Below are 22,590 nucleotides of genomic sequence, written 5' to 3'. Positions count from 1 at the left end.
GCGGTGAACAGCAAAAAAGTACAATAAATACAGTAAGAAAAACAATACAGTGCAAAAATCCAATTAAGTTATAATAAGTTAAAAAGTACAGTTAAAATGCTTTGGGAAAGAGGAAGAGGATCCATTCTTACTCTCTCGCCTCTCGCACTGGGAGCCCTGCTGTCTGCGTTGTGCTGACATTGTTGATCATACTGCCTTGGGGCTCCTAGATAGCCAGGTTGCTCCCCTTGCTGGAGTTGTCAGACCCTTGGTTGTCAGACCCTTGGCCACTTGTTGGCGCTTCTTTGAATCCTGACTGCCATTTTCTGTACAACACGATCCCAGCAATTGCAGCTGCTCCCAGCAGGATGCCCCCCAGAACACACCCAATAATGGGTGCTATGTTGGAGGCAGGCTCCTCCCAGGCCACATCCAGAGGCTTCTTTAGGCCGTCATGCTCCACATGACACTGATAAAGGTCCCTGTCCTTTGGGTTGATCTGGATGCCAACCAAGGCATGGTAAGTCCCGTCTGAGTTGGGGGCGACGAGGCCACGGAAGGTGCCCTCCTCCCAGACCTCTCCGTCCTTCCTCCAGTTAGCATCGATCTCCTTGGGTTAGAAGCCGTGGGCTCGGCAGACGAGGGTCTCCATGCCATCTGAGTGCGCCTGGCGCGTCACCTTCACCACTGGTGGCTCTGTCCTCTGCAGAACCTCCTTCCCGTAGTGCAGGTAAACCTCCAGCCACTCAATGCATTCCTCCTCCAGGGACGCCTTCCAGTGCTGGGTAAAAGCCCTGTCTCTATCCCACGACCTCTTGGTCACTTGGGCCTCCGGCTGGGCCGCCGTCCAGGTGAGGGTCTCCTTGTCGAGGCTGATGAAGTCCCTCCCGTTGTAGCTGTGCTGGATATACCCTCCTTTGTGCCCCTCTGGGCCCACCTCACAGCCGTACATGCACTGCCAGGTGTGAATCCCCTGTTCACTGCTCATTTTTAATATGGACTAATCTATCAGCCTAATAGGTTACCCTGGAATCACATTTTACAAATAAATAATTACTTCAACAGGAGAAAACCATGGTCCCTTTGCCGGAGTGTTCCTATTAGTTAGGAATCTTGAGCCTAGGTGGTAGAAGGCATTGGTCTTTATCTAGCAAGCTGTGAGCTACAACTAGGCCACACACCTAACCCAAAGTGAGCTGAGACTATTCCCCCAGTAAATAAAGTAAATAAGTTCAGAGAACATCCTCAGAGAAGTTATTTTCTTTCAATATAAACAAATGTTTTAAAAGATGAGAAGTCTATAGCACCTTGTATACTGGGATAAATGATCAATGACACAAATTGTTATTGTAGCCAAATGTGCCTTGATTTAAATATTTGGTAGAAGTGGGAGAGCTGTAGCAGTATCCACAATTGCATCTGAAAATGAAAAGGGATTGGATATTGGATACGTTTCCTGAGAAACCACGTGCAGAGCAAATGAAAAATCTCTAACAGAAAAATGCACAATATACAGTAGGGCCCCACTTTTCGGTGGCCCACTTTTCAGCGTTCCACTAATACAGTGGCTTTCAATTAGAGTAAGGCCCCACTCATACGGCGCTTGTTCCACTTTTATGGCGTTTTTCAGGCGTCGGGCACCATTTTATTGATGGAGTTACACTTTTTGGCGGTTTTTGCTTTTAGGCGGGGGTCTGGAATGTAACACGCCATATGAGTGGGGCCCTACTGCGTTCATCACAGACAAGATTTTCAGTTGTAAATATATGAAGGCTTAGCCTTAAACACACTTACCTGGGAGTAAATCCAGTTGAACCAAATGGGACATATCAGGAACAGAGCTCCTAAATTAAACACAACATTCTTCTTCTTGTTACCATCATTTTGGACAATAGGAACTTTTATTCTTTGATTGTACACAACTGATGGTGTTAATAACTGATAGTAATTCCTCATTTCTACAGCAACTTTCTGCATTCAAAATTATTTACGACTCTTTTCTCATTTATGCCAATGAAATCTATAATTAAAGTATGATGATTATTGGAATTGAGAATGACAATTATACTATGAATAATATGGTACAGAAGTAGATAATAGTTTCTACATAGAGCCTGTCCACAGTATTTACTGATTGTAGATTCATGGCTCTGTAAACATGTGGCACACCCTCATGAATTAATAGAATTCGCTGAACTTTGTGGGACATGATAACTCAAAATGATTTAGCCTTTGTCTACTCTGTTAATGCATATATTAACATTAAAATGATACTGTAGTAAATATACCATTAAAGCAATTAAAGTGATTCTGTTCAACCTTCTACACTTTCTAATTTCAAAAAAATCATGTCACTAAAGTTATAAACATGATATTTCAATGCAGACGTGAAACTCAATTTGTGATTCTCCGAAATGTCCCATTTTAGAAATTTGTTTACTACAAATCTGATTCAAAACTTGCTGGCAAGGAATGAAATCCAGTACACTAAATCCAACCGTATAATGCAAACTTTAAAAGGCCACAGCACTGGATTCCAAATGTCTAGTCATTAATTTGGATGCTTGAGATGCTTTGTATTGATGGAGTGGTATAAAACCAGAACACTTCACCAGTACAAACCACATTGACATGAAGAACGCAGCATCAGTTCAGAAGACTGAACCTCTGTAGGCACCACATATGTGCCAAAAGATCACAAGTATTAAGAGATTATTTATGAAGAAAGAAGGTAGGCACTTGAAGTTAAACCCTCCACTGTTGGAGGCAATATGCCTCTGAATGCCAGTTGCTGGGAATCATAAATGGGGAGAGTGCTGTTGCTCTCAGGTCCTGCTTATTGAACTAGAAGAGCCATTGGCCTGATCCAGCAAGCTCTTCTTATGTTCTTATGAAACAAATTTAGTAATTAAAACATCCCAAGAGTAATGGCCTCAATCTGGAACACGTTCCAAGTGTGTGCAACTCCAAGCAAGGCATTCTGCAAATATAAGTGGGACCTGTAAGAAAAAGTTGTGGTGTCAAGTGCTCCTGTTCAGGGTTCTAGCAAGCCACTCATGTCCTTTCCCAGGATACTCCATTCTGTCCCTGCCCAGTGATCCATTTCTCCCCTCCCTCAACAAACCCTTAGCATTCTGTGGCCATTGAGAGCATTGAGAAGCATGTTTAGCCCTCATTGTATTGTTTGGGGTCCACTCTCCTTTAGGGTTTTGTTTCTAAAGCTTTGTGTAGTCCTGCAAACCTTGGGGTCCCCCCCTCAAGTCTTTAGATAATTCCTTCATGGGCAGATGGGGTCATTTTAGCTACATATAAGGACTGTCACATTAAGAATAAGTTTGCTATTAGAATATAGGATATTAATCATTGGGGAGGTAAGCTTCCTAAGATACACTAAAAAACAATATCGATGATCTTTTTGTACTGGTTTGGTGATGAACATAATTGCATAGACTATTACATTGAATTATTTATTTTATTTATGCATTTAAATATATAAAATCACCAATAAAGTGAACTGTAAAATTCTTCAGGGATCCAAAAAGATGGGGAGAAGAGTTCAAAGCACAATATGGGTTTGTTATAATGACTTTACTATAAACAAGCATTTCATGTGAGATTTACCAGAATCTTTCAAGGCTGCCTGAATAGGTCTAGCTCGTGCAGAGAAAGAATCCTAAGTAAAACCTGGGTTAGAATACCAAATTCTGGTATTTAAAGCTACTAGAGAAACATGTAATCTTTTACAGAAACATGTTTTAAACAAGATAAAAGTAGCTATATTATATTTTCCACAGTAACCCTGTAAGAACGTAAGCATAATACACACAACCTTATCATGTGCATACCAGCTTATCCTCTCCCCTCAAAGGCAAAATGTTATAAATACCTCCTAATAAGTCTTGTTTCCATTGGTAGAAAAAAATGCATGATTACTATTTTCTAACCTAATGGTTTGATATGGTAGTTAAATTCCATCAGGAAGGAAAGACAGACTCTCGTACTTCTTTTCCTCAGAAATGAGCTTACCCTACTTGTTAGAAGCCACCTAGAAGCTCAGAAGTGGTTCATACAATTACATAAAATAAACATTATTAGCAACAATATAATTACCAGCATTATATTGCTATTATTTCTGTCAAGTGAACACACTTATGGAATAAAATCCAGGACAATCAACAAGACCAAGAAATATAAAACGCATGAATAATTTAGAGTTTAAATTGCTGTACAGAAAAAAAGAAGGAGAGAGAGAGACTAAATGTAAATTCTGGATGAATCACATAGATGTGAAAAAACTAAATCATTTATTTTCTGACTGGAGAATGTAATTTCCTTTTAGAGTACTGCACTGAATGCCTATTTTACATTCTATCTTACAAACCACTGAAGGATTAATTGGCATGTCTCTCGATGCCCCATCTCCTAGAGGTGTAAGTTCCAGTGTTAAAAACCACAGTAATCTCCAATTTTCCCTTATATGCTGTGTTATTTTAGAAATACAGACAAGGTAGTCAAAATTAGCCACTGGAGCATATTAAACAATGAACCACCATAATTAGATCACAGATGAAAAACCTCATTCCTCATAAAGCTCAAATGAGGGGAAAGTGTGAATGGTGTGAGTCAGATGCTTTCATTGCCAAAATTAATTCTATTAAATCATTTCCTCATTTTGAAAAAAAGCAATAAAAGTTAAATTGGAAGAGCTCTGACCTTTTATGAATGTAATTTTAAAGTTTCTTTTTGTTCTAACTAGGGCAGGCGCTGAATTGAACGTCTTGGGCCTAATTCAAGGTTTTATCTGATCCACATAGTGATCCATTTGTAGACAATAGGGGTTTGTGCATTAATTACCCTTGTTTACTTCCTCTTCTGAGTGCATGAGGGCCCCACAAGTCAAGAAGAAACAATTTGGGAGTAATGCCATCTAGACATCCTTGTAGACAATGGTAGGACATGCTTCATCTATTCCATCTCACGGAGCGCCTTCAATGCCACCAATTATGCCGCCCGACAAGATCGGCCACACAGGGCCTTCTCTCAATCCCGCCAACAAAAACAGCCAGATTGGCGGGTACAAGAGAGAGGGCATTCTCAGTGGCGGCCCCCACTCTTTGGAACTCCCTCCCACAAGATCTCCGGCATGCCTCTTCCCTAAATGTATTTCGGAAAGCCTTAAAGACCTGGCTTTTTCAGCAGGCCTTCGGGGTATCCGGGGAGGGTTAATCGATATAATTCTAATGCCTCCTACCCAGTTTTAATATTGTTGTTGTAGATCTATTGTTTTTATTGTATTACTGTATTTTATTAATTGTATTTTAATAATTTTGTAAGTCGCCTAGAGTGGCCATTGGCCAGATAGGCGACGAAGAAATTAAATTTATTATATTATTATTATTTCCTCTGTTCCCTCCCTTGTCTAGGAAATGAGAAGACTGCATCTGGGCAATGTTTTCTTCTCTGAGAACCATCAGAAACTGTACTGAAAGTACCATTGTTTATTCAGCAAGAGAAGGGGAAAACTTCATGAACATACGAGCATTTCATGATCTAAGCCATTACACTTTTACACGCAAGACAATGACATGTTGTCAGAAAATCCGACTCACTGACAGACTTGTGTAACTCAGAGAATGTTTGGCATGACCAGTTTCAGGGCTTACTGTAGGGACTGCTGTTTGGTACATGAAGGCAGAGAGATGTTAAACCACATTCTCTTGAAGACTATTCATCCAAAAAATGAAACGTGGAGGTTACCTCTGACTGATACATAGGGTATATTTAGGCTATATCTAGCTCAAAATAATAACAATAAAGGGGATTGGGTAAAATAAAACCATGTTGCTCTACAGTGTGAATCTGTTGGCTGTTGTCTTCACTGACTGTAAATTGACCATCAAAGGTAGGTCAGATGAAGAAAAAGGTCAGGGCAATAGAATGGAGCCCTTACTGACTAAATAAACAACTTCTGTTGGGTTGTAGGAGTGAGATGCATTAGAGTGTATAAAGGTTGCAGACAAAAGTCACTGAATATAGACACAAAAAAAAGATTAATGAGCTGCTAGTTCTAGCAGTGTATCTGTATAATGACCTCATTGGTGCACTGCTTGATGCACATCAGTCTGGTTTGGGACGATGGGCTTCTCAATTATCACACAGGACTAAATGAGGAGATTTGTGCCTGATAAAGTCCACATTGGGTGAATGTGGGATCAGCCTGCCCTTACGTTCTGCTGTTGTGGAGGTGGGGAACATAATGATTGACTAAACTGGGGAAGTGGTGAATGAGGTATTTTAAAAGTCAGTCAAAATATCTGGCATAATGCTATAATTCTGATAGTGTAATTTTTATTGATTTAAAGTGAAGAGAAACTTATAATTAGGGATGGAGGAGAAATTCAATTCAGGTCATATTTAAAGGCCAATCTACCTAATTTGTACTTTCTAAAACAATATGCAAATCAAAACACAGCCATCCTACAAAATTTCCACTTCTCCAAATTTTGTAATACAGTTCTTGAGCAAAGTAATGTGTAAAAAATGCATCTACTAAAGTAAAGGGTGCATAAAAATGCCTATTTTAGAAAAATAACATATAATAGTGCATTGTATTAGGCAAAATTGCATACAAATATGTGTATAATAGGCATAATATGCACTAAAATACTGATAATGTTCATGAAGACTGACGTGGAAATGTGGAGAACTATACTTAAGACTGGAAAAATGAGAAACTGAGAGAAACTGAAATTGACAGATCTGCCCATCCCTACACATAATATAAAAATCAGAAATAGAAATATGTCAAGTACCAAAGGCTAGAAAGCCAATGTGGAGAAAGGGAGATAATAAAATTCTGTTTAAAGCAAAGGAAACCAATTATGTTAAAAGTGAAAGTAACAAAATAATTTATCAGATAGGAATGCTGTGAAATATGCTATTATAACTTTTAAAAGCCCATTTCCTGTCATTCCTGAATCTCTCAGTGATTGACTATCTCAATCTGCAGTTCTAGGCAATGTTGTAATTGCAGTTAGAGACAGGTGAGCTGTCTGCTGCTCACCCCATCAATTGACTGGACATTTCCAACTCTCAAAAGACCCTGGCGGGGGTTCAAGCATCATATTTATTACATAGATAAAGCATTCAAAGGGCTTGCCCTTAGGGACAGATATCTCCGCCACATGCTACAATGACCACCTCCCCCACCCTCAAGGCAAAAGCCTGACCTTATGTAAGGGACTTGGGGCTCTCTTAAAGATGGGAGAGGATCACTAGGATTCTCCCCAGCAGCTAGAAAAGTGTGTTGGTAGCATAGTGACACTATTTGACACTATTGTTACCAGTGGCAGCTGATGCCCATTAGGGGCTGCTATGGGGGTGTGGCCAATGAGGTTACTGCCCAGTTCTGTTCCCCCCATCTTGCTCCCTTGCAAACATACTGTGGACACGTAAGCATTGCAATTTTACAAATAGCACCTAACTAAACTCTAAAGTGTCTTACTTCGGTTCAGAAGGGGTCTCTGCTGTCACAGTAGCTTCTCAGATGGAAGAAAATTTATGTGGCCTCCACCTGTTCTCGTTTTCCCCCTAACCTTCTTTGCAAAGAAACAGTGGACACTTAAAAATTGCAGTTTTAATAATACTAAGCACCTAACAGAGCTTTAGTCCTGTGCTCGCTGTCATGAGTGTGCACACAGTTAAGTCGTACCTCCTCAGTAGTAAACAGAAACCTACATCGTTGCTCATTCAGTAATGCTCTCCCAATCCTGTTTAAAAAAACACACACACACAAAGTGAGTGAGTTGCTGGAAGCTCACATTTAGAAGGCACTACAAAAGGCTTTAGTGCTACGCTTGTTCTCATGTGTGAGCCCCACAGTACACAGTGGAGGGTTAGTTACAGTGCCTTGCAAAAGTAATCAGACCCCTGACCAATGCTCTCATATTACTGAATTACAAATGGTACACTGTAATTTCATTCTGTATGATACTTTATTTTGAAACACTAAAACTCAAAATCAATTATTATAAGGTGACATTGGTTTTATGCTGGGAAGTGTTTGTAAGAAACATAAAAAACAAAACATGTTGCTTGTGTAAGTACTCAACTCCTGTGCTGTGGAAGCCCCCAGTTTACACAGATGAAAGAATTTGCCCTATTGAGGACACAATGACATTACCATTGGCCTCCACCTGTGAACCATCAAAGTTGCTGTCACATCGTCAGGATAAAAACCCCACTGTTGAAGGATCATTGGTCAGGCTGTGGATCTGAAGGAAAATGAAGACCAAAGAGCATTCTACAGAACTGAGAGATAATGTAATATAAATGCATAGATTAGGAAAAAGGTACAAAATCAATAATCAGGAAGTGGAAGCTGCAACACACCACCCAGGCACTGCCAAGAAAAGGCCGTCCCTCAAAACTCAATGCTCAAACAAGGAGATTTGTGAGAGAAGCCACAGAGAGGCCAACTATCACTTTGAAAGAACTATAGAGTTCAGTGGCTGGAAGTGGAGTAATGGTGCACCAGTCAACCATATCAAGAGCTCTGCATAACACTGGCCTGTATGAGAGAGTGGCAAGAAAGAAGCCATTACTCAAAAAGTACCATCTGAAAGCACATCTGGAGTTTGCCAGAAAATATGAGAGTGCCCCAGCTGCAATGTGGGAAAAGGTTTTGTGGTCAGATGAGACCAAGATAGAGCTTTTTGGCCAAAACTCAAAGTGGCACAAACCTAACACTGCCCATGCCTCAAGGCATACCATCCCTACAATGAAGTATGGTGGTGGCAGCTTCTCATCAGCAGGGACTGGGCATCTTGTTAAAATTGAAGGAAGAATGGATAGAGCAAAATACAGGGAAAAACTACAAGAGAACCTACTTCAATCCACTAAAAAACTGAAGCTTGTTTTGTTATTTATTGTATTTTTATGCTGTTTTATGTTCACCGCCCAGAGAGCTATTGCTAGTCGGGCGGTATATAAATTTAATAAATAAAATAAATAAATAAAAATTCACTTTTCAGCAGGACAATGATCCCAAGCACAAGACCAAAGCAACATTGGAGTGGCTCAAGAACAAACAGGTGAATGTCCTACAGTGGCTCAGTCAAAATTCTGATCTCAGTCCCATTGAGAATCTGTGGCACTCTTTGAAAATTGTGGTCCACAAGCAACATCCAACCAACCTGAACGACCGGGAGCAAATCTGCCAAGAAGAATGGGCCAAAATCCCTCTGACACTGTGTGCAAAGCTGGTACATACCTATCCCAAAAGACTTAAAGCAGTTATTGCAGCAAAAGGTGGCTCTACCAAATATTAATGTGTGTAGGTTGAATAGTTATGCAAGCAACATGTTTCAGTTTTTTATGTTTCTTACAAATATTTCCCAACATAAAACCAATGTCACTTTAAAATAATTGATTTTGAGTTTCAGTGTTTTGAAATAAAATATCATACAGAACAAAATTACAGTGTACCATTTGTGATTCAGTAATATGAGAGCAGTGGTCAGGGGTCTGATTACTTTTGCAAGGCACTGTACTTCTGAATAAGATGAAGAGGATTGTGTTAGTAACCAGCAAGGCTTGGAAAGTTCATTTTTAAAAGGAACAAAATAGTTCAGGCTTATTGCCTGGCATGCAGAAAGAACCTCCCTGACCTGGAGCAGTGTCTTAAAGTATGATGGATAATAGTCATTGGCTAAAGATTTCCAGAGTTTCTTTTAAGAAATAAAACCAATCCTGTAAACTGTAAGCTTCTGTTGCTCGGAGAAAAAGATATGGCAGGTGGGGAAAAACAAGAAGCCAAAATGTTAGAAACAGGAGTCTTTCACACCATATGATCAGTTATAAATACTGCAGCAGGAAGTTCCACAAGTTCCTCCAAGATTCCACTGGTGCAGACATTCACGCAAGGTGCAACAACCCCACACATGCCCTGCTAACTGGATTGCTAGGGTATCTGTGGTTTTCAACTACTCTCCTGCCCTTTTACACACACACACATGATTATGAAAGACCGTCCTGGGCTCAGAAAGAAAATAAACATCTGGTCCTCTTGAAAGTACTGCTATGATGCCAGCCAAACAGTTTTAGGGATGGTTTACCACCAAAAATCTTCTTTCTCATCTCTCCCCCCTACAATAAATAGGTCCCAGTCCGGCCTGTGAAGAAAGCAGATTCTACCCCATGCCAGCTGTACATGCTTTTGGGATTGTTTACTACTATTCCTTTAACTGAAATGTTTGTGTACTGTATATATATGGTAGTGATGAATCCAGAAGTTGAATAATGAACTCACAGTGATATATTGCTGATTTCAAAGACTGGCAGGCTGGCTAGTCACAGAAAAGCAAAGAAAATGTAGTTGCTGCTGCTGCTTTAAGTTGGTGCTTGCAAAAGGAGGGGAAAGTAACTCAGTCTCACAGAAGAGCTACAAGCAGTTTGCAAAAGCATGCATCTGATTGGTTCAGATTGAAATGCATGCCTCTGAGCATTGGGGAGGCTCTTGAAGAGCCGCTCTTCATAGTTCTGCCCTAATGCTATGGAAGTTCCACTACATTTCTGAGGGGCCCCTCCTGGTGGCTGTGCAGGTACAGACACACTTGGAGGAAACGGATTACTTAGATCCATTCCAATCGGGTTTCAGGACTGGTCATGGAACGGAAACAACCTTGGTCGCTCTGGTAGATGATATGAGGAGGGCATTGGATAGGGGTGAATACACCTTCCTTGTCCTCCTGGACCTCTCAGCGGCTTTTGATACCGTTGACCACGGTATCCTTTTAAATCGCCTAGAGGGATTAGGAATAGGAGGCACTGTATTGCAGTGGTTCCGTTCCTATCTCTCGGATAGGCAGCAACGGGTGGCATTGGGAGATGAGGTTTCAGACCCTTGGCCTCTTCAATGTGGAGTGCCACAGGGCTCTATCCTCTCTCCCATGCTATTCAACATCTATGTGAAACCGCTGGGGGCCATCATCAGGAGCTTTGGGCTGCAGTGTCATCAGTATGCAAATGACACTCAGCTCTATCTCTCATTTAAGTCCTTACCGAAGTTGGCTGTGAACACCATGTCCAAGTGCCTGGAATCCGTAAGTGGATGGATGGGAGAGAATAGGCTGAAGCTGAACCCCGATAAGACTGAGGTGTTACTCGTGGGAGATAAAAGAAGGTTAGGAATTACTGACCTGGTGCTTAATGGGGTGAATTTACCCCTGAAGGACCAGGTCCGCAGTCTTGGGGTCATTCTTGACTCCCAGCTGTCTATGGAGGCTCAGATTACAGCAGTGAGCCGGGCAGCTTGGTATCAATTACATCCGATACAGAGACTGCGACCCTACCTTCCTGTTCATCTTCTCCCCCGAGTGATACATGCCCTGGTCTCCTCTCGCTTAGACTACTGCAATGCGCTCTACGTGGGGTTACCCTTGAAAACCCAGGGCCTGCAGGAGGAAGAGACCATCGCCCAAGGGAAGGAGAGGCTGCTGCTCTTGCTGCTGCTCTTGCTGCTGCTCTGCTGCTGCTGCTGCTGCCGCTGCTGCCGCCGTGGGACCACCACCTCCACCACCCTTCCCAGAGGGACTTCTGCCTGGCAGGACCAGGCCCCAGGTACCCAGCCAGCCAGGACTGATTCTTACCACCTGTCCCTCTTTGGAGGGATACATAGCCAGCTGGCTGAGGTGGCCTGGGAGACCCAGGGCCTGCAGGAGGAAGAGACCATCGCCCAAGGGAAGGAGAGGCTGCTGCTCTTGCTGCTGCTCTGCTGCTGCTGCTGCTGCTGCTGCCGCTGCCGCCGCCGCCGCCGCCGCCGCCGCCGCCGCCGCCGTGGGACCACCACCTCCACCACCCTTCCCAGAGGGACTTCTGCCTGGCAGGACCAGGCCCCAGGTACCCAGCCAGCCTTGACTGATTCTTACCACCTGTCCCTCTTTGGAGGGATACATAGCCAGCTGGCTGAGGTGGCCTGGGAGACCCAGGGCCTGCAGGAGGAAGAGACCATTGCCCAAGGGAAGGAGAGGCTGCTGCTCTTGCTGCTGCTGCTGCTGCTGCTGCTGCTGCCGTGGGACCACCACCTCCACCACCCTTCCCAGAGGGACTTCTGCCTGGCAGGACCAGGCCCCAGGCCTGATCCTGATCAGGGCGTGGACGTTTCTGTTGCTGCCGTTGGGCTGTCCTGCAATGCGAGACTGAAGTGCTGCTGTTGCCTCTTCTGAGGTGTATGCCACCGTTGCTGCTGTCATTATCACCAGGTTGGGGGTCATTGCTGTCTATCGTTCTTGGGTCCCATTACATCAGCTACTACGGATTATCGGCTGCTGAAGCTCCTCGGATGCTGCTGTGTTGTCTGAATGTATGAGTGGGTTGTATGAGTGAGTGTGTGATTGTGTGTATATGCCATGAGTTTTATTATTTATTTTATTTTTATTATGTGCCTGGGCGAGAGGACAGTGTTGTGGGAGGGAGGACCAAAGGGGGCCCCTATTAGTGTAGTGACGGGTAATGGGAGGTATGGCGCTGTGAGTAGGACATGCCAGTTAAGGGGAACTCGCCCCAGACAACTGGTGGCTGTGACGTGTTCCGGTCCTCCTCACACCCACAGGATTGCTGGTAGTTCTATCAGCCAACCCTCGGATCTCCAGTTGCTGCTTTTTAATGCCAGATCGGTAAATAATAAAACCTCCCTCATCCATGACCTAATTGTGGATGAGGCGGCCGATCTGGCATGTATTACCGAGACCTGGGTGAGCGATCTGGGAGGTATTAATCTCTCCCAGTTGTGCCCACCTGGGTATTCGGTTCAGCATCTGGGTAGATCCGAGGGTCGGGGAGGGGGAATCGCTGTGGTCTATAGAAGTTCCATCCCTCTTGTTAGGCACCCTATCCAGATGGCTAATGGTCTAGAGTGTCTGCACATAACGTTGGGTCAGCGAGGCAGACTGGGAATTCTGTTGGTGTACCATCCACCCTGCTGCCCAACAGCCTCCCTAACTGAGCTGACAGAGGTGGTCTCGGCTCTATTGTTGCGTTCCCCCAAACTTTTGGTATTGGGGGATCTCAACATTCATGCTGAGGCCGCTTTATCTGGAGCAGCTCAGGACTTCATGACCTCCATGACAGCCATGGGGCTGTCTCAATTTGTTACTGGCCCTACGCATGTGTTGGGGCACACTCTGGACTTGATTTTTGCCACTGGATTAGGGGATGGTGATCTGAGAGTGAGGGATTTTTCATCTATTCCTTTGTCATGGTCAGATCACCGCCTATTAAGGTTTAGACTTACACTGTTTTCTCCCCTCTGCAAGGGTAGAGGACCAATTAAGATGGTCCGTCCCCGGAGACTAATGAATCCTGAGGGTTTTCTGATGGCTCTAGGGAATTTTCCGGCTGATAGAATTGACGGTCCTGTCGAAACCCTGGCCATGCTGTGGAATACGGAAATGGCCCGGGCAGTTGACACGATCGCCCCGGTGCGCCCTCTCCGTTGCAGAGCTCAATTGGCTCCCTGGTTTACTCCGGAGCTAAGAGTGATGAAGCAAGAAAGGAGACGGCTTGAGTGCAAATGGAGGCGAACTCCCGACGGCTGTAATCATGCACTTGTGAAGCTCTCTACCAAACTCTATGTGAAGGCAGTGAGAGCAGCAAAGAAGCAATACTTTGCTGTCTCTATTCAGTCATCCCTTAACCGCCCAGCGGAACTTTATAAAGTTGTCCGGGGACTTTTACACTCTGGTCCCCAGGACGCAATAACACCATCAATTGCCCGCTGTAATGAGTTTGCGCGACACTTTCGTGATAAGATCATGAACATCCGCCGGGACCTTGACTCCATTATTGTAGCAGTTGATCCTAATGAAGTATCCAGAGCACAGTCTTGTCCTGTTTTATTGGATGAGTTTCAGTTGGTACAGCTCGAGGATGTGGACAAGGTGCTTGGACAGGTGGGGGCGACCATTTCTGCTCTGGATCCTTGCCCCTCATGGCTAATAAAAGCTAGCAGGAATGGAACAGCCGGCTGGGCCAAGGAGGTGATTAATGCCTCTTTACGAGAGGGAGTGGTCCCTCCCTGCCTGAAACAGGCGGTGGTGAGACCGCTCCTAAAAAAATCCTCCTTGGACCCTGATAATTTGAACAACTATAGGCCAGTAGCAAATGTCCCATTCCTGGGCAAGGTTCTAGAGCGTGTGGTCGCTCGCCAACTCCAGGCTGTCTTGGATGAAACTGATTATCTAGACCCATTTCAATCCGGCTTTCGGCCGGGGTTTGGTACAGAAACTGCCTTGGTCGCCCTGTATGATGACCTCTGTCGGGAGAAAGACAGAGGGAGTGTAACTCTGTTGGTTCTCCTTGATCTCTCAGCGGCGTTTGATACCATCAACCATGGTATCCTTCTGGAGCGACTTACGGATTTAGGAGTGGGAGGCACTGCTTGGCGGTGGCTCTGCTCCTATCTCGGGAATCGTCTCCAGAAGGTGATGCTGGGGGAACATTACTCGAGTCCCTGGGTACTCCAATATGGGGTCCCGCAGGGTTCAGTTCTGTCCCCCATGCTTTTTAATATCTATATGAAGCCGCTGGGTGAGGTCATCAGGAGTTTTGGAGTGCGTTTCCAGCAATATGCTGATGATACGCAGCTCTACTACTCCTTTTCATCTTCCTCAGGTGAGGCTGTTGATGTACTAGACCGCTGCCTGGCCGCGATAATGGGCTGGATGAGAGCTAATAAACTGAAACTCAATCCTAACAAGACTGAGATGCTGTTGGTGGGAGGACCCTCTGCCCAGATGGTTGATGTTCGACCTGTCCTAGATGGGGTTACACTCCCCCTAAAGGAACAGGTCTGTAGTTTGGGGGTCTTATTAGATCCGCTCCTGTCACTTGAGGCTCAGGTAGCCTCGGTGGCACGGAATGCATTCTACCAGCTCCGGCTGGTAGCCCAACTACGACCCTATTTGAGCAAGGAGCATCTTGCCTCAGTTATCCATGCTATGGTAACCTCTAGATTGGACTACTGTAATGCACTCTACGTGGGGCTACCTATGAAGACGGTTCGGAAACTTCAGCTAGTGCAAAATGCTGCGGCCAGAGTTCTCACTGGGACAAAGAAATTTGACCATATAACACCTGTCCTGGCGCAGCTGCACTGGCTACCGATATGTTTCCGGGCCAGATTCAAAGTGTTGGTTCTTACCTATAAAGCCCTAAACGGCATCGGACCGCAATACCTGATGGAGCGCCTCTCTCGCTATGTACCTACCCGTTCACTACGCTCGACGTCGAAGGCCCTTCTCCGGGTTCCAACCCATAAAGAGGCCCGGAGATCAACAACTAGATCTAGGGCCTTCTCGGTGGTGGCCCCCGAACTATGGAATGCCCTCCCAGACGAGATACGCCTGGCACCTTCTCTGTTATCTTTTCGCCCAGGCTTTTTAAATTTTGTAAATTTTTAAATATTTTAATTTAACATTTTAAACTTAATATGATCTTAATTTAAATCTCAATGGCAATTTTATTAATGTTTTATAATTGTACTATATATTTTTTTTTCCACACTTGCTCATATTTTAATTGTGATTTTATTTGTTGTACACCGCCCTGAGAGCTTTCTGCTATAGGGCGGTCTAGAAATGTAATTAAATAAATAAATAAATAAAACGGTCCGGAAATTACAACTGGTACAGAATGCGGCGGCACACTTGATTAAGCATAGCCGTCGCTGGGATCATATCACCCCAGTGTTATTAGATCTACACTGGCTACCAGTTGTGTACCAGGCCCAATTAAGGTGTTGGTGTTGACCTTTAAAACCCTATACAGTTTCGGCCCAGTATATCTGAAGGAACGCCTCCAGAATCACCGATTGTGCCGCCTGACGAGATCAGCCTCGCAAGACCTTCTCTCGGTCCCACCGGTGAGAACAGCTAGGCTGGTACGGACCAGAGAGAGGGCATTCTCTGTTGTGGCCCCCACCCTCTGGAACTCTCTCCCTTTCGATCTCAGACATGCTCCCTCCCTGTCCAGCTATCGCCGAGCCTTGAAGACCTGGCTGTTCAGGCAGGCCTACAAGATTGGGACAGATTAACTGTATGCTACATGTATTGAAGGATGGTTTTTAATTTAAATTTGTTGTGTTGATATATATATGTATTGTTTTTTACTTTTATTGTACGTCGCCTAGAGTGTCCCTGACCCGGATAGATAGGCGACTGAAAAATAAAATTTATTATTATTATTATTATTCTGTGGGAAACAAAATCAAAATGGAGGTCCTGGGGGTGCTGAGCGGACCCCTGCCCTCCCTAAGCCACTCCTACTAGAATTTATTGTTAATATTACTACAAGAGACACAGGTGGGACCATAGCAATGATTCTGATTGGCTGTGCTATCCAAAGGAAAAAAGATCAGAACAAAAGATGGACAGAAACAAGTCCAGAGGGCTCTTTTATGCACATGTGGCAGGGATGCGATAAAGTAGCAAAGTTTTGTTCTCCCATGCATACAGAAATCCAAAAAATAACTGGACAACAAATAAATTTCACAGCAGAATTGGCTTTATTGCATCTTTTTACAAAGGAAAACCAGAATTTACATTATAAAAAACTGATTGGATTCTTATTGATGTCTGCCAGATGAGTAATAGTATGTGTTTGGAAAACTCTACATGGTCTCACACTCGACAGGTGGCACCGAAAGGTGTGGGAAACTGCCCTGCTGGAAAAATTGACTATCAGATTAAGACTAGCAAAAGAAAAGAAGAAAAATAAAGAGGCTTTCAAGGAGGAGTGGTGGCCTTTCATACTTTTTTTCTGTGAAGGATGATAGAACTGGTCAAATACCAACCCTCTTTGAAAGGCTGTGGCTAACTTCATGTAACCTCAGAAACTCTAACTTTATACTCCAATGTGGAAAATAAGAAAATTGTGGTAGGGTGGGAAGGGTGGGGGTTTATCTGGGGGTGGTGGTGATGGGGTAAAGGGTTTAATTTCAGTTGTAAGGGGGAGTGTTTGTTGTATTATGGAAAATTTTCTTTAAAAAAAAAAAAGAGAAGTCCAGAGTGTCTCTAAATTGAATATGAATGTAAGGATTAGAAAATGTACTGGGCTAAAGGTTTGTGGCTTTAGGATGAGCAGCACCTCCCTGCCCTTAGTGAGGGGCCTCCACTGATCATTACTATTATGTTAAGAGACTGGTGTTTGTGCCTGATTCCCTTCTCTGCGGACAGACTTTTTGGGAACTGAACTGTATGTATATATGTCCTTTAAGTTCACATATAAAGTAGACTATTATAAAAGTATTATAAAAGGTAAAAGACTATTATAAAAGTAGAACAAAAACATGTCATGCAGAAGAGGGCCAGGCTCTCTTCTTGATCACCTCAGAGTGCAGGACACGGAATAATGGGCTCAAGTTACAGGAACCCAGATTTCAGCTGAATACCAGGAAAAGCTTCCTAACTGTTATTGCAGTTCAAAAATGGAACCAAGTACCTAGGAAGGTGGTGGGCTTTCCAATGCTGGAGGAATTCAAGAGGCAGCTGGACAGCCACTTGTCAGGAATGCTTTGATTTGGATTCCTGCATTGAACAGGGGGTAGGCCCCTTCCACCTCTACTATTTTATAATTCTATGAATGCAAAACATTCTTTTCATAATTTCTGTTATTAAAATCTTTATCTTCTGATACTAAAGCAGAAGGCAATATTGGAAGGGTCAAGAGATTTTGTATTTGGAAGTTATAGATCATCAATATGAAAGAGGCAGTAGTGAGACCACTCCTGAAGAGGCCCTCCCTGGACCCAGAAAATCTTAATAACTATAGGCCGGTAGCGACTTCCGGGAAGGGTGACTTAGCCTGTGCCTGCTTTTGAGACGGGCTCCTGCCTCAAAAGAAGCTTATTCAGATATATCAGTCAGATTTTTTCTTTTTTTTGACTGATTAAACTTCTCCCGGGTAGGGAGAAACGAAGAGATTAACCTCAAAGCCTATTTTTGTTGGGACGACCAGATCTCATTAATTTATGGGACGAGGTCCAGCCGACGAAGGTGGGACGGATTTTTAACAACAAGCTCTATCTGGAAAAGCGAACGTTCATCTTATCTTCTAAGAGAGAACGCACTAACAGGCAAGCACCCTTCTTTCTATATTTTTCTTTTACTTGACTTAAATTGTTGCTGTTTAAAAGAGATTTGCCAGATTGATCGGTTTTTGACATCTCACTGGGGAGCCATAACTTCTCTCTGCTACTCACTAATTAATAGCTTATCTCTGTTTTTGTTGCAAAAAGCTGTCCTGGATTTGCATTCTAAAGATATACACTGAAGAGGGATTTCTATTCCAGATTTTTATTTTGAAGAATATTATATTGCTTGAGACTACTCTCTTTTTGGTCTATTTTATTTTGACGAATCTGTTTTCTGACGACCGCCATTAATTGTTTCGATCCTGGGAACTGCATTTTGTTTATTTAAGCATGGAGAGATAAGGCTGTCTGCTCTGTTTATACTGTGATGTCACCAAGTTTGGAGTATTAACCCAATTGTTGCTGAAATAAGAAGTGGTTTTCCTATATTTTTCTTTTAAAATGGCAATTAAGAAAGTGGCTGAGAAGCTGGAAATAACTATGTTTCAGAAAATAATGGATGAGATTGAGATAACGAAACAAAACCTGCGACAGGGTTGTAAGGAGCTGAAAATTGAATTGAGTAAAATGAAGCAGGAGATTAAAGATATAGGGGTCCCTGTGAGAGAGGTGACCCTGGAAGGGGTCCCTGTGAGAGAGGAGACCCCGGAGATTGGAACAAACGTGGAACAGGAAAAAGATTTGGAGTCTATGGACTTTAGAAACAAAATTTATTGTTTGGAGACACAGGAGATTAAAGACATAGGGGTTCTTGTGAGAGAGGAGACCCTGGAGACTGGAACAGGGGTCCCTGTGAGAGAGGAGACCCTGGAGACTGGAACAGGGGTCCCTGTGAGAGAGGAGATCCCGGAGATTGGAACAAACGTGGAACAGGAACAAGACTTGGAGTCTATGGACTTTAGAAATAAAATCTATTGTTTGGAACTCAATGTTATCTCTGAAGAAATTAATGAAGATTCTAGAGATAAAGTTATCAATGGCATGGATAATCTTCTGGACTGGAATGATGTGATGGAGCCCAATATAGAGAAAATCTATGGAATTAACTGCAGCCATGTGACAATGGAAAAACTTTCAAGAGATGACCCAGTGTATTTTGAAAAAAAGAACAGAGATATGATTTTACAGCAGTATTTCAGCAACCTATTCAGAATGGATGGCAAGAAAATATTTGGGATAGAGGTAATTCCCATCAGACTCTTACTATATGACTATGGCTTTGACAGCAAGATTATTATGGAATACTGATAATGGAAGATTGGATACTGAAATTACTGGACTTAACAAGACTACTGAAGATGGAAGATGGAAAATGGAACTAATAGGGATAATAGAACAATGGCTACTGAAATTACTGAACTTAACAGATTCTGATGTGATGGATTAATTGAAATGTTTATTTTGACTATGGTTATGACAATAAGATTATCATAATTAGTAATGAGATGGATTAATCGATATGCTTATCTGGAAAAAAAAATTGATAGATATATTTCTTAATGAATTGAAACCTCTCTTTGACTTTTTGTGGAAAGAATAAAGTAATGTTTATGAGATTTGATGATTAAGTAAGATAACTATTGGAGGAAAGTGATTTTATAATATGACTTAAGAGACAGGATTGTTATATATTATAGACTTATAACTGATTTGATCTTTGACAAATGGGAAGTCAATATTTTACTCTTTATTTTTTATTTTTGTTTTTTGTTTTTTTTTTTTCTTTTTTTCTTTTTGTTTAACTATTTTTGATTTTGTTTTTTGTCTTTGAATGTTTTATGATTTTGTCTTGTATGTTTTATGAAAATCTGAATAAAAATTATTGAAAAAAAAAAAAAATAACTATAGGCCGGTAGCAAATGTTCCATTCCTGGGCAAGGTCCTTGAATGAGTGGTTGCAGGCCAGCTCCAGACACTCTTGGATGAGACCGATTATCTGGATCAATTTCAGTCGGGTTTCAGGCCTGGTTTTGGCATGGAAACAGCCTTGGTTGCCCTGTATGATGACCTTTGTCGGGAGAGAGACAGGGGGAGTGTGACTCTGTTGATTCTCCTTGATCTCTCAGCGGCTTTCGATACCATCGACCATGGTATCCTTCTGGGAAGACTGGCTGAGTTGGGAGTGGGAGGTACTGCATTGCGATGGTTCCGCTCCTACTTGGCAGGTTGGCTCCAGAAGGTGCTTGGGGAACATTACTCGGCACCCTGGACTCTCCAGTATGGGGTTCCACAGGGGTCAGTTCTGTCCCCCATGCTGTTCAACACCTATATGGAACCATTGTGTGCGGTCATCCGGAGCGTTGGAGTGCGTTGCCATCAGTATGCTGATGACACGCAGCTCTATTTCTCCTTTTCATCTTCTTCAGGTGAGGCTGTCAATGTGCTGAACTGGTGCCTGGCTGCGACAATGGACTGGATGAGGGCTAATAAACTGAGGCTCAATCCAGAAAAGACTGAGATGCTGCTAGTGGGTGGTTCTTCTGACCAGATGGTGGATGTCCAACCTGTCCTGGATGGGTTTGCACTCCCCCTGAAGGAGCAGGTTCATAGCTTGGGGGTTCTCCTAGAACCATCTCTGTCACTTGAGGCTCAGGTAGCCTCGGTGGCACAGAGTGCCTTCTACTAACTTTGGTTGGTGGCCCAACTACGTCCCTATCTGGACAGGGATAACCTGGCTTCAGTTGTCCATGCTCTGGTAACCTCCAAATTAGATTACTGCAATGCACTCTACGTGGGGCTGCCTTTGAAGATGGTTCGGAAACTGCAGCGTGTGCAAAATGCAGCGGCCAGACTGGTAACAGGGACCAGACAGTCTGAACATATAAAACCAATTCTGGCCCGCTTGCATTGGCTGCCTGTATGTTTCCGAGTTCGATTCAAGGTGCTGGTTTTGACCTATAAAGCCTTACACGGCTTGGGACCACAATACCTGATGGAACGCCTCTCCCGATACGAACCCACCCGTACACTACGTTCAAGATCAAAGGCCCTCCTCCAGGTGCCTACTCCAAGGAAAGCTCGGAGGGTGGCAACAAAGGAGAGGGCCTTCTCAGTAGTGGCCCCCAAATTATGGAATGATATTCTTGATGAGGTGCGCCTGGCGCCAACACTGTTATCCTTTCGGCGCCAGGTCAAGACTTTCCTCTTCTCCCTGGCATTTTAGCATGTGTTTTAAATTGTTTTATATTGTTTTAAATTTTTAAATTGTGTTTTAAATTGTTTTAAAATATGTGTTTTCAATTGTATATTTGTTTTAATGTTTTTGGTTGCTGTAAACCACCCAGAGAGCTTCGGCTATGGGGCGGTATACAAGTGCAATAAATAAATAAATAAATAAACATGGAAGAGTTCATAATCTGCAATGAAAATAATACTAGATAGACCATTAATATGGAAGAATTCATAATCTCACATTATTATTGCAAATTTGCAAAAATGGCAGACAATTTTGTTCAGAATTCCATTTTAATTCAAAGATTTTATTTAGTCTAGGATTGCAGTGTGATCACAAAGTGAGCCACTTTAGTGGCCTAGCATTCTCTTCCAGTGTTGTGCCAACCCAACATGGGTGCTAGTAGCACTGCCTGGGATTCAGTGAACTTCTCCCAGAACGATTATTAGATCAATTGCTTCTATCAATTGCATTGCCTACTTATTATCAGGCAGCTCTTAGCTTGCTCACAAAGTGGCAGAACTGAAAGGTATGGGTTCACTCCTACCTATCAGTAAGATTTCATAATGAATTTTTGGATCCTCTAGCGTCTCTAGTCTTGTTCTACTTTCAGATCTTCCATCTGTCTCAGAATTGCCTCACATAAAAAACCTCATCAGAATCTCCCATAGCAGCTCTTCTGAGCCAAAAAGGGCTTTACTCCAGGCATCCTTCCGGGGGTACACTTTGCAATGTGAGTGGGAACCCTTTTTCAGAATAAGGAACTCATCCCCATCTGGACAAATTTCCAGGGGCCACATGCCAGTGGTGGGCAAAGCCAGAGGCAAAACTGGGCAGAGCAACAAATGTGAATCTAATCTTTGTATATTAGGCTAGTTTCTAAACTAGGGTTGCCAAGTTCATGGCCTGAGACTGATCCTGTATCTTTAGGAGAAGAGAAAGTCAGCCAAGTGCAGGTGTTCTTGCAACATTGTAATGAGAAAAACCACAAGTTGGAATTCTCCCTTCCCCCTCCACAAATTTTAAAGATACAGAAGACCTCTTGGTTGCCAGGCCCGGCCTCCAGGAGGTCTTCTGTATCTTTAAAAGTTGTGCAGGGGAAAGGAATAATTCCACCTTGTGTTTTTTCCTGTTACAGGGTTGCAAGAACACCTGCACTTGGCTGACTTTCTCTTCTCCTAAAGGTACAGGATCAGTCTCAGGCCATGAACCTGGCAACCCTATTCTAAACACACATACATGCATCCTCCATCAAGGCAGCCCAGTGGCATTATCAGAATTCAAAGACTTA

The 22,590-nt window shown here is 43.2% G+C and overlaps 1 protein-coding gene across 1 annotated transcript; it reads right to left on the bottom strand.

Moving 5' to 3' along the window:
- Positions 1-205: 205 nt before the first annotated feature.
- Positions 206-970, bottom strand: LOC133378298 (class I histocompatibility antigen, F10 alpha chain-like). The gene is given in 1 exon segment (XM_061613119.1): positions 206-970. A coding segment is annotated over 1 exon segment (762 nt). The 5' UTR covers positions 968-970.
- Positions 971-22,590: the final 21,620 nt, after the last annotated feature.

This window comes from Rhineura floridana, chromosome 2, assembly GCF_030035675.1.
Source record: "Rhineura floridana isolate rRhiFlo1 chromosome 2, rRhiFlo1.hap2, whole genome shotgun sequence".
Classification (NCBI taxonomy): Eukaryota; Metazoa; Chordata; class Lepidosauria; order Squamata; family Rhineuridae; genus Rhineura; species Rhineura floridana.
Note: the sequence above shows the minus strand (reverse complement) of the source record. Positions and strands in the feature narration are given on the sequence as shown.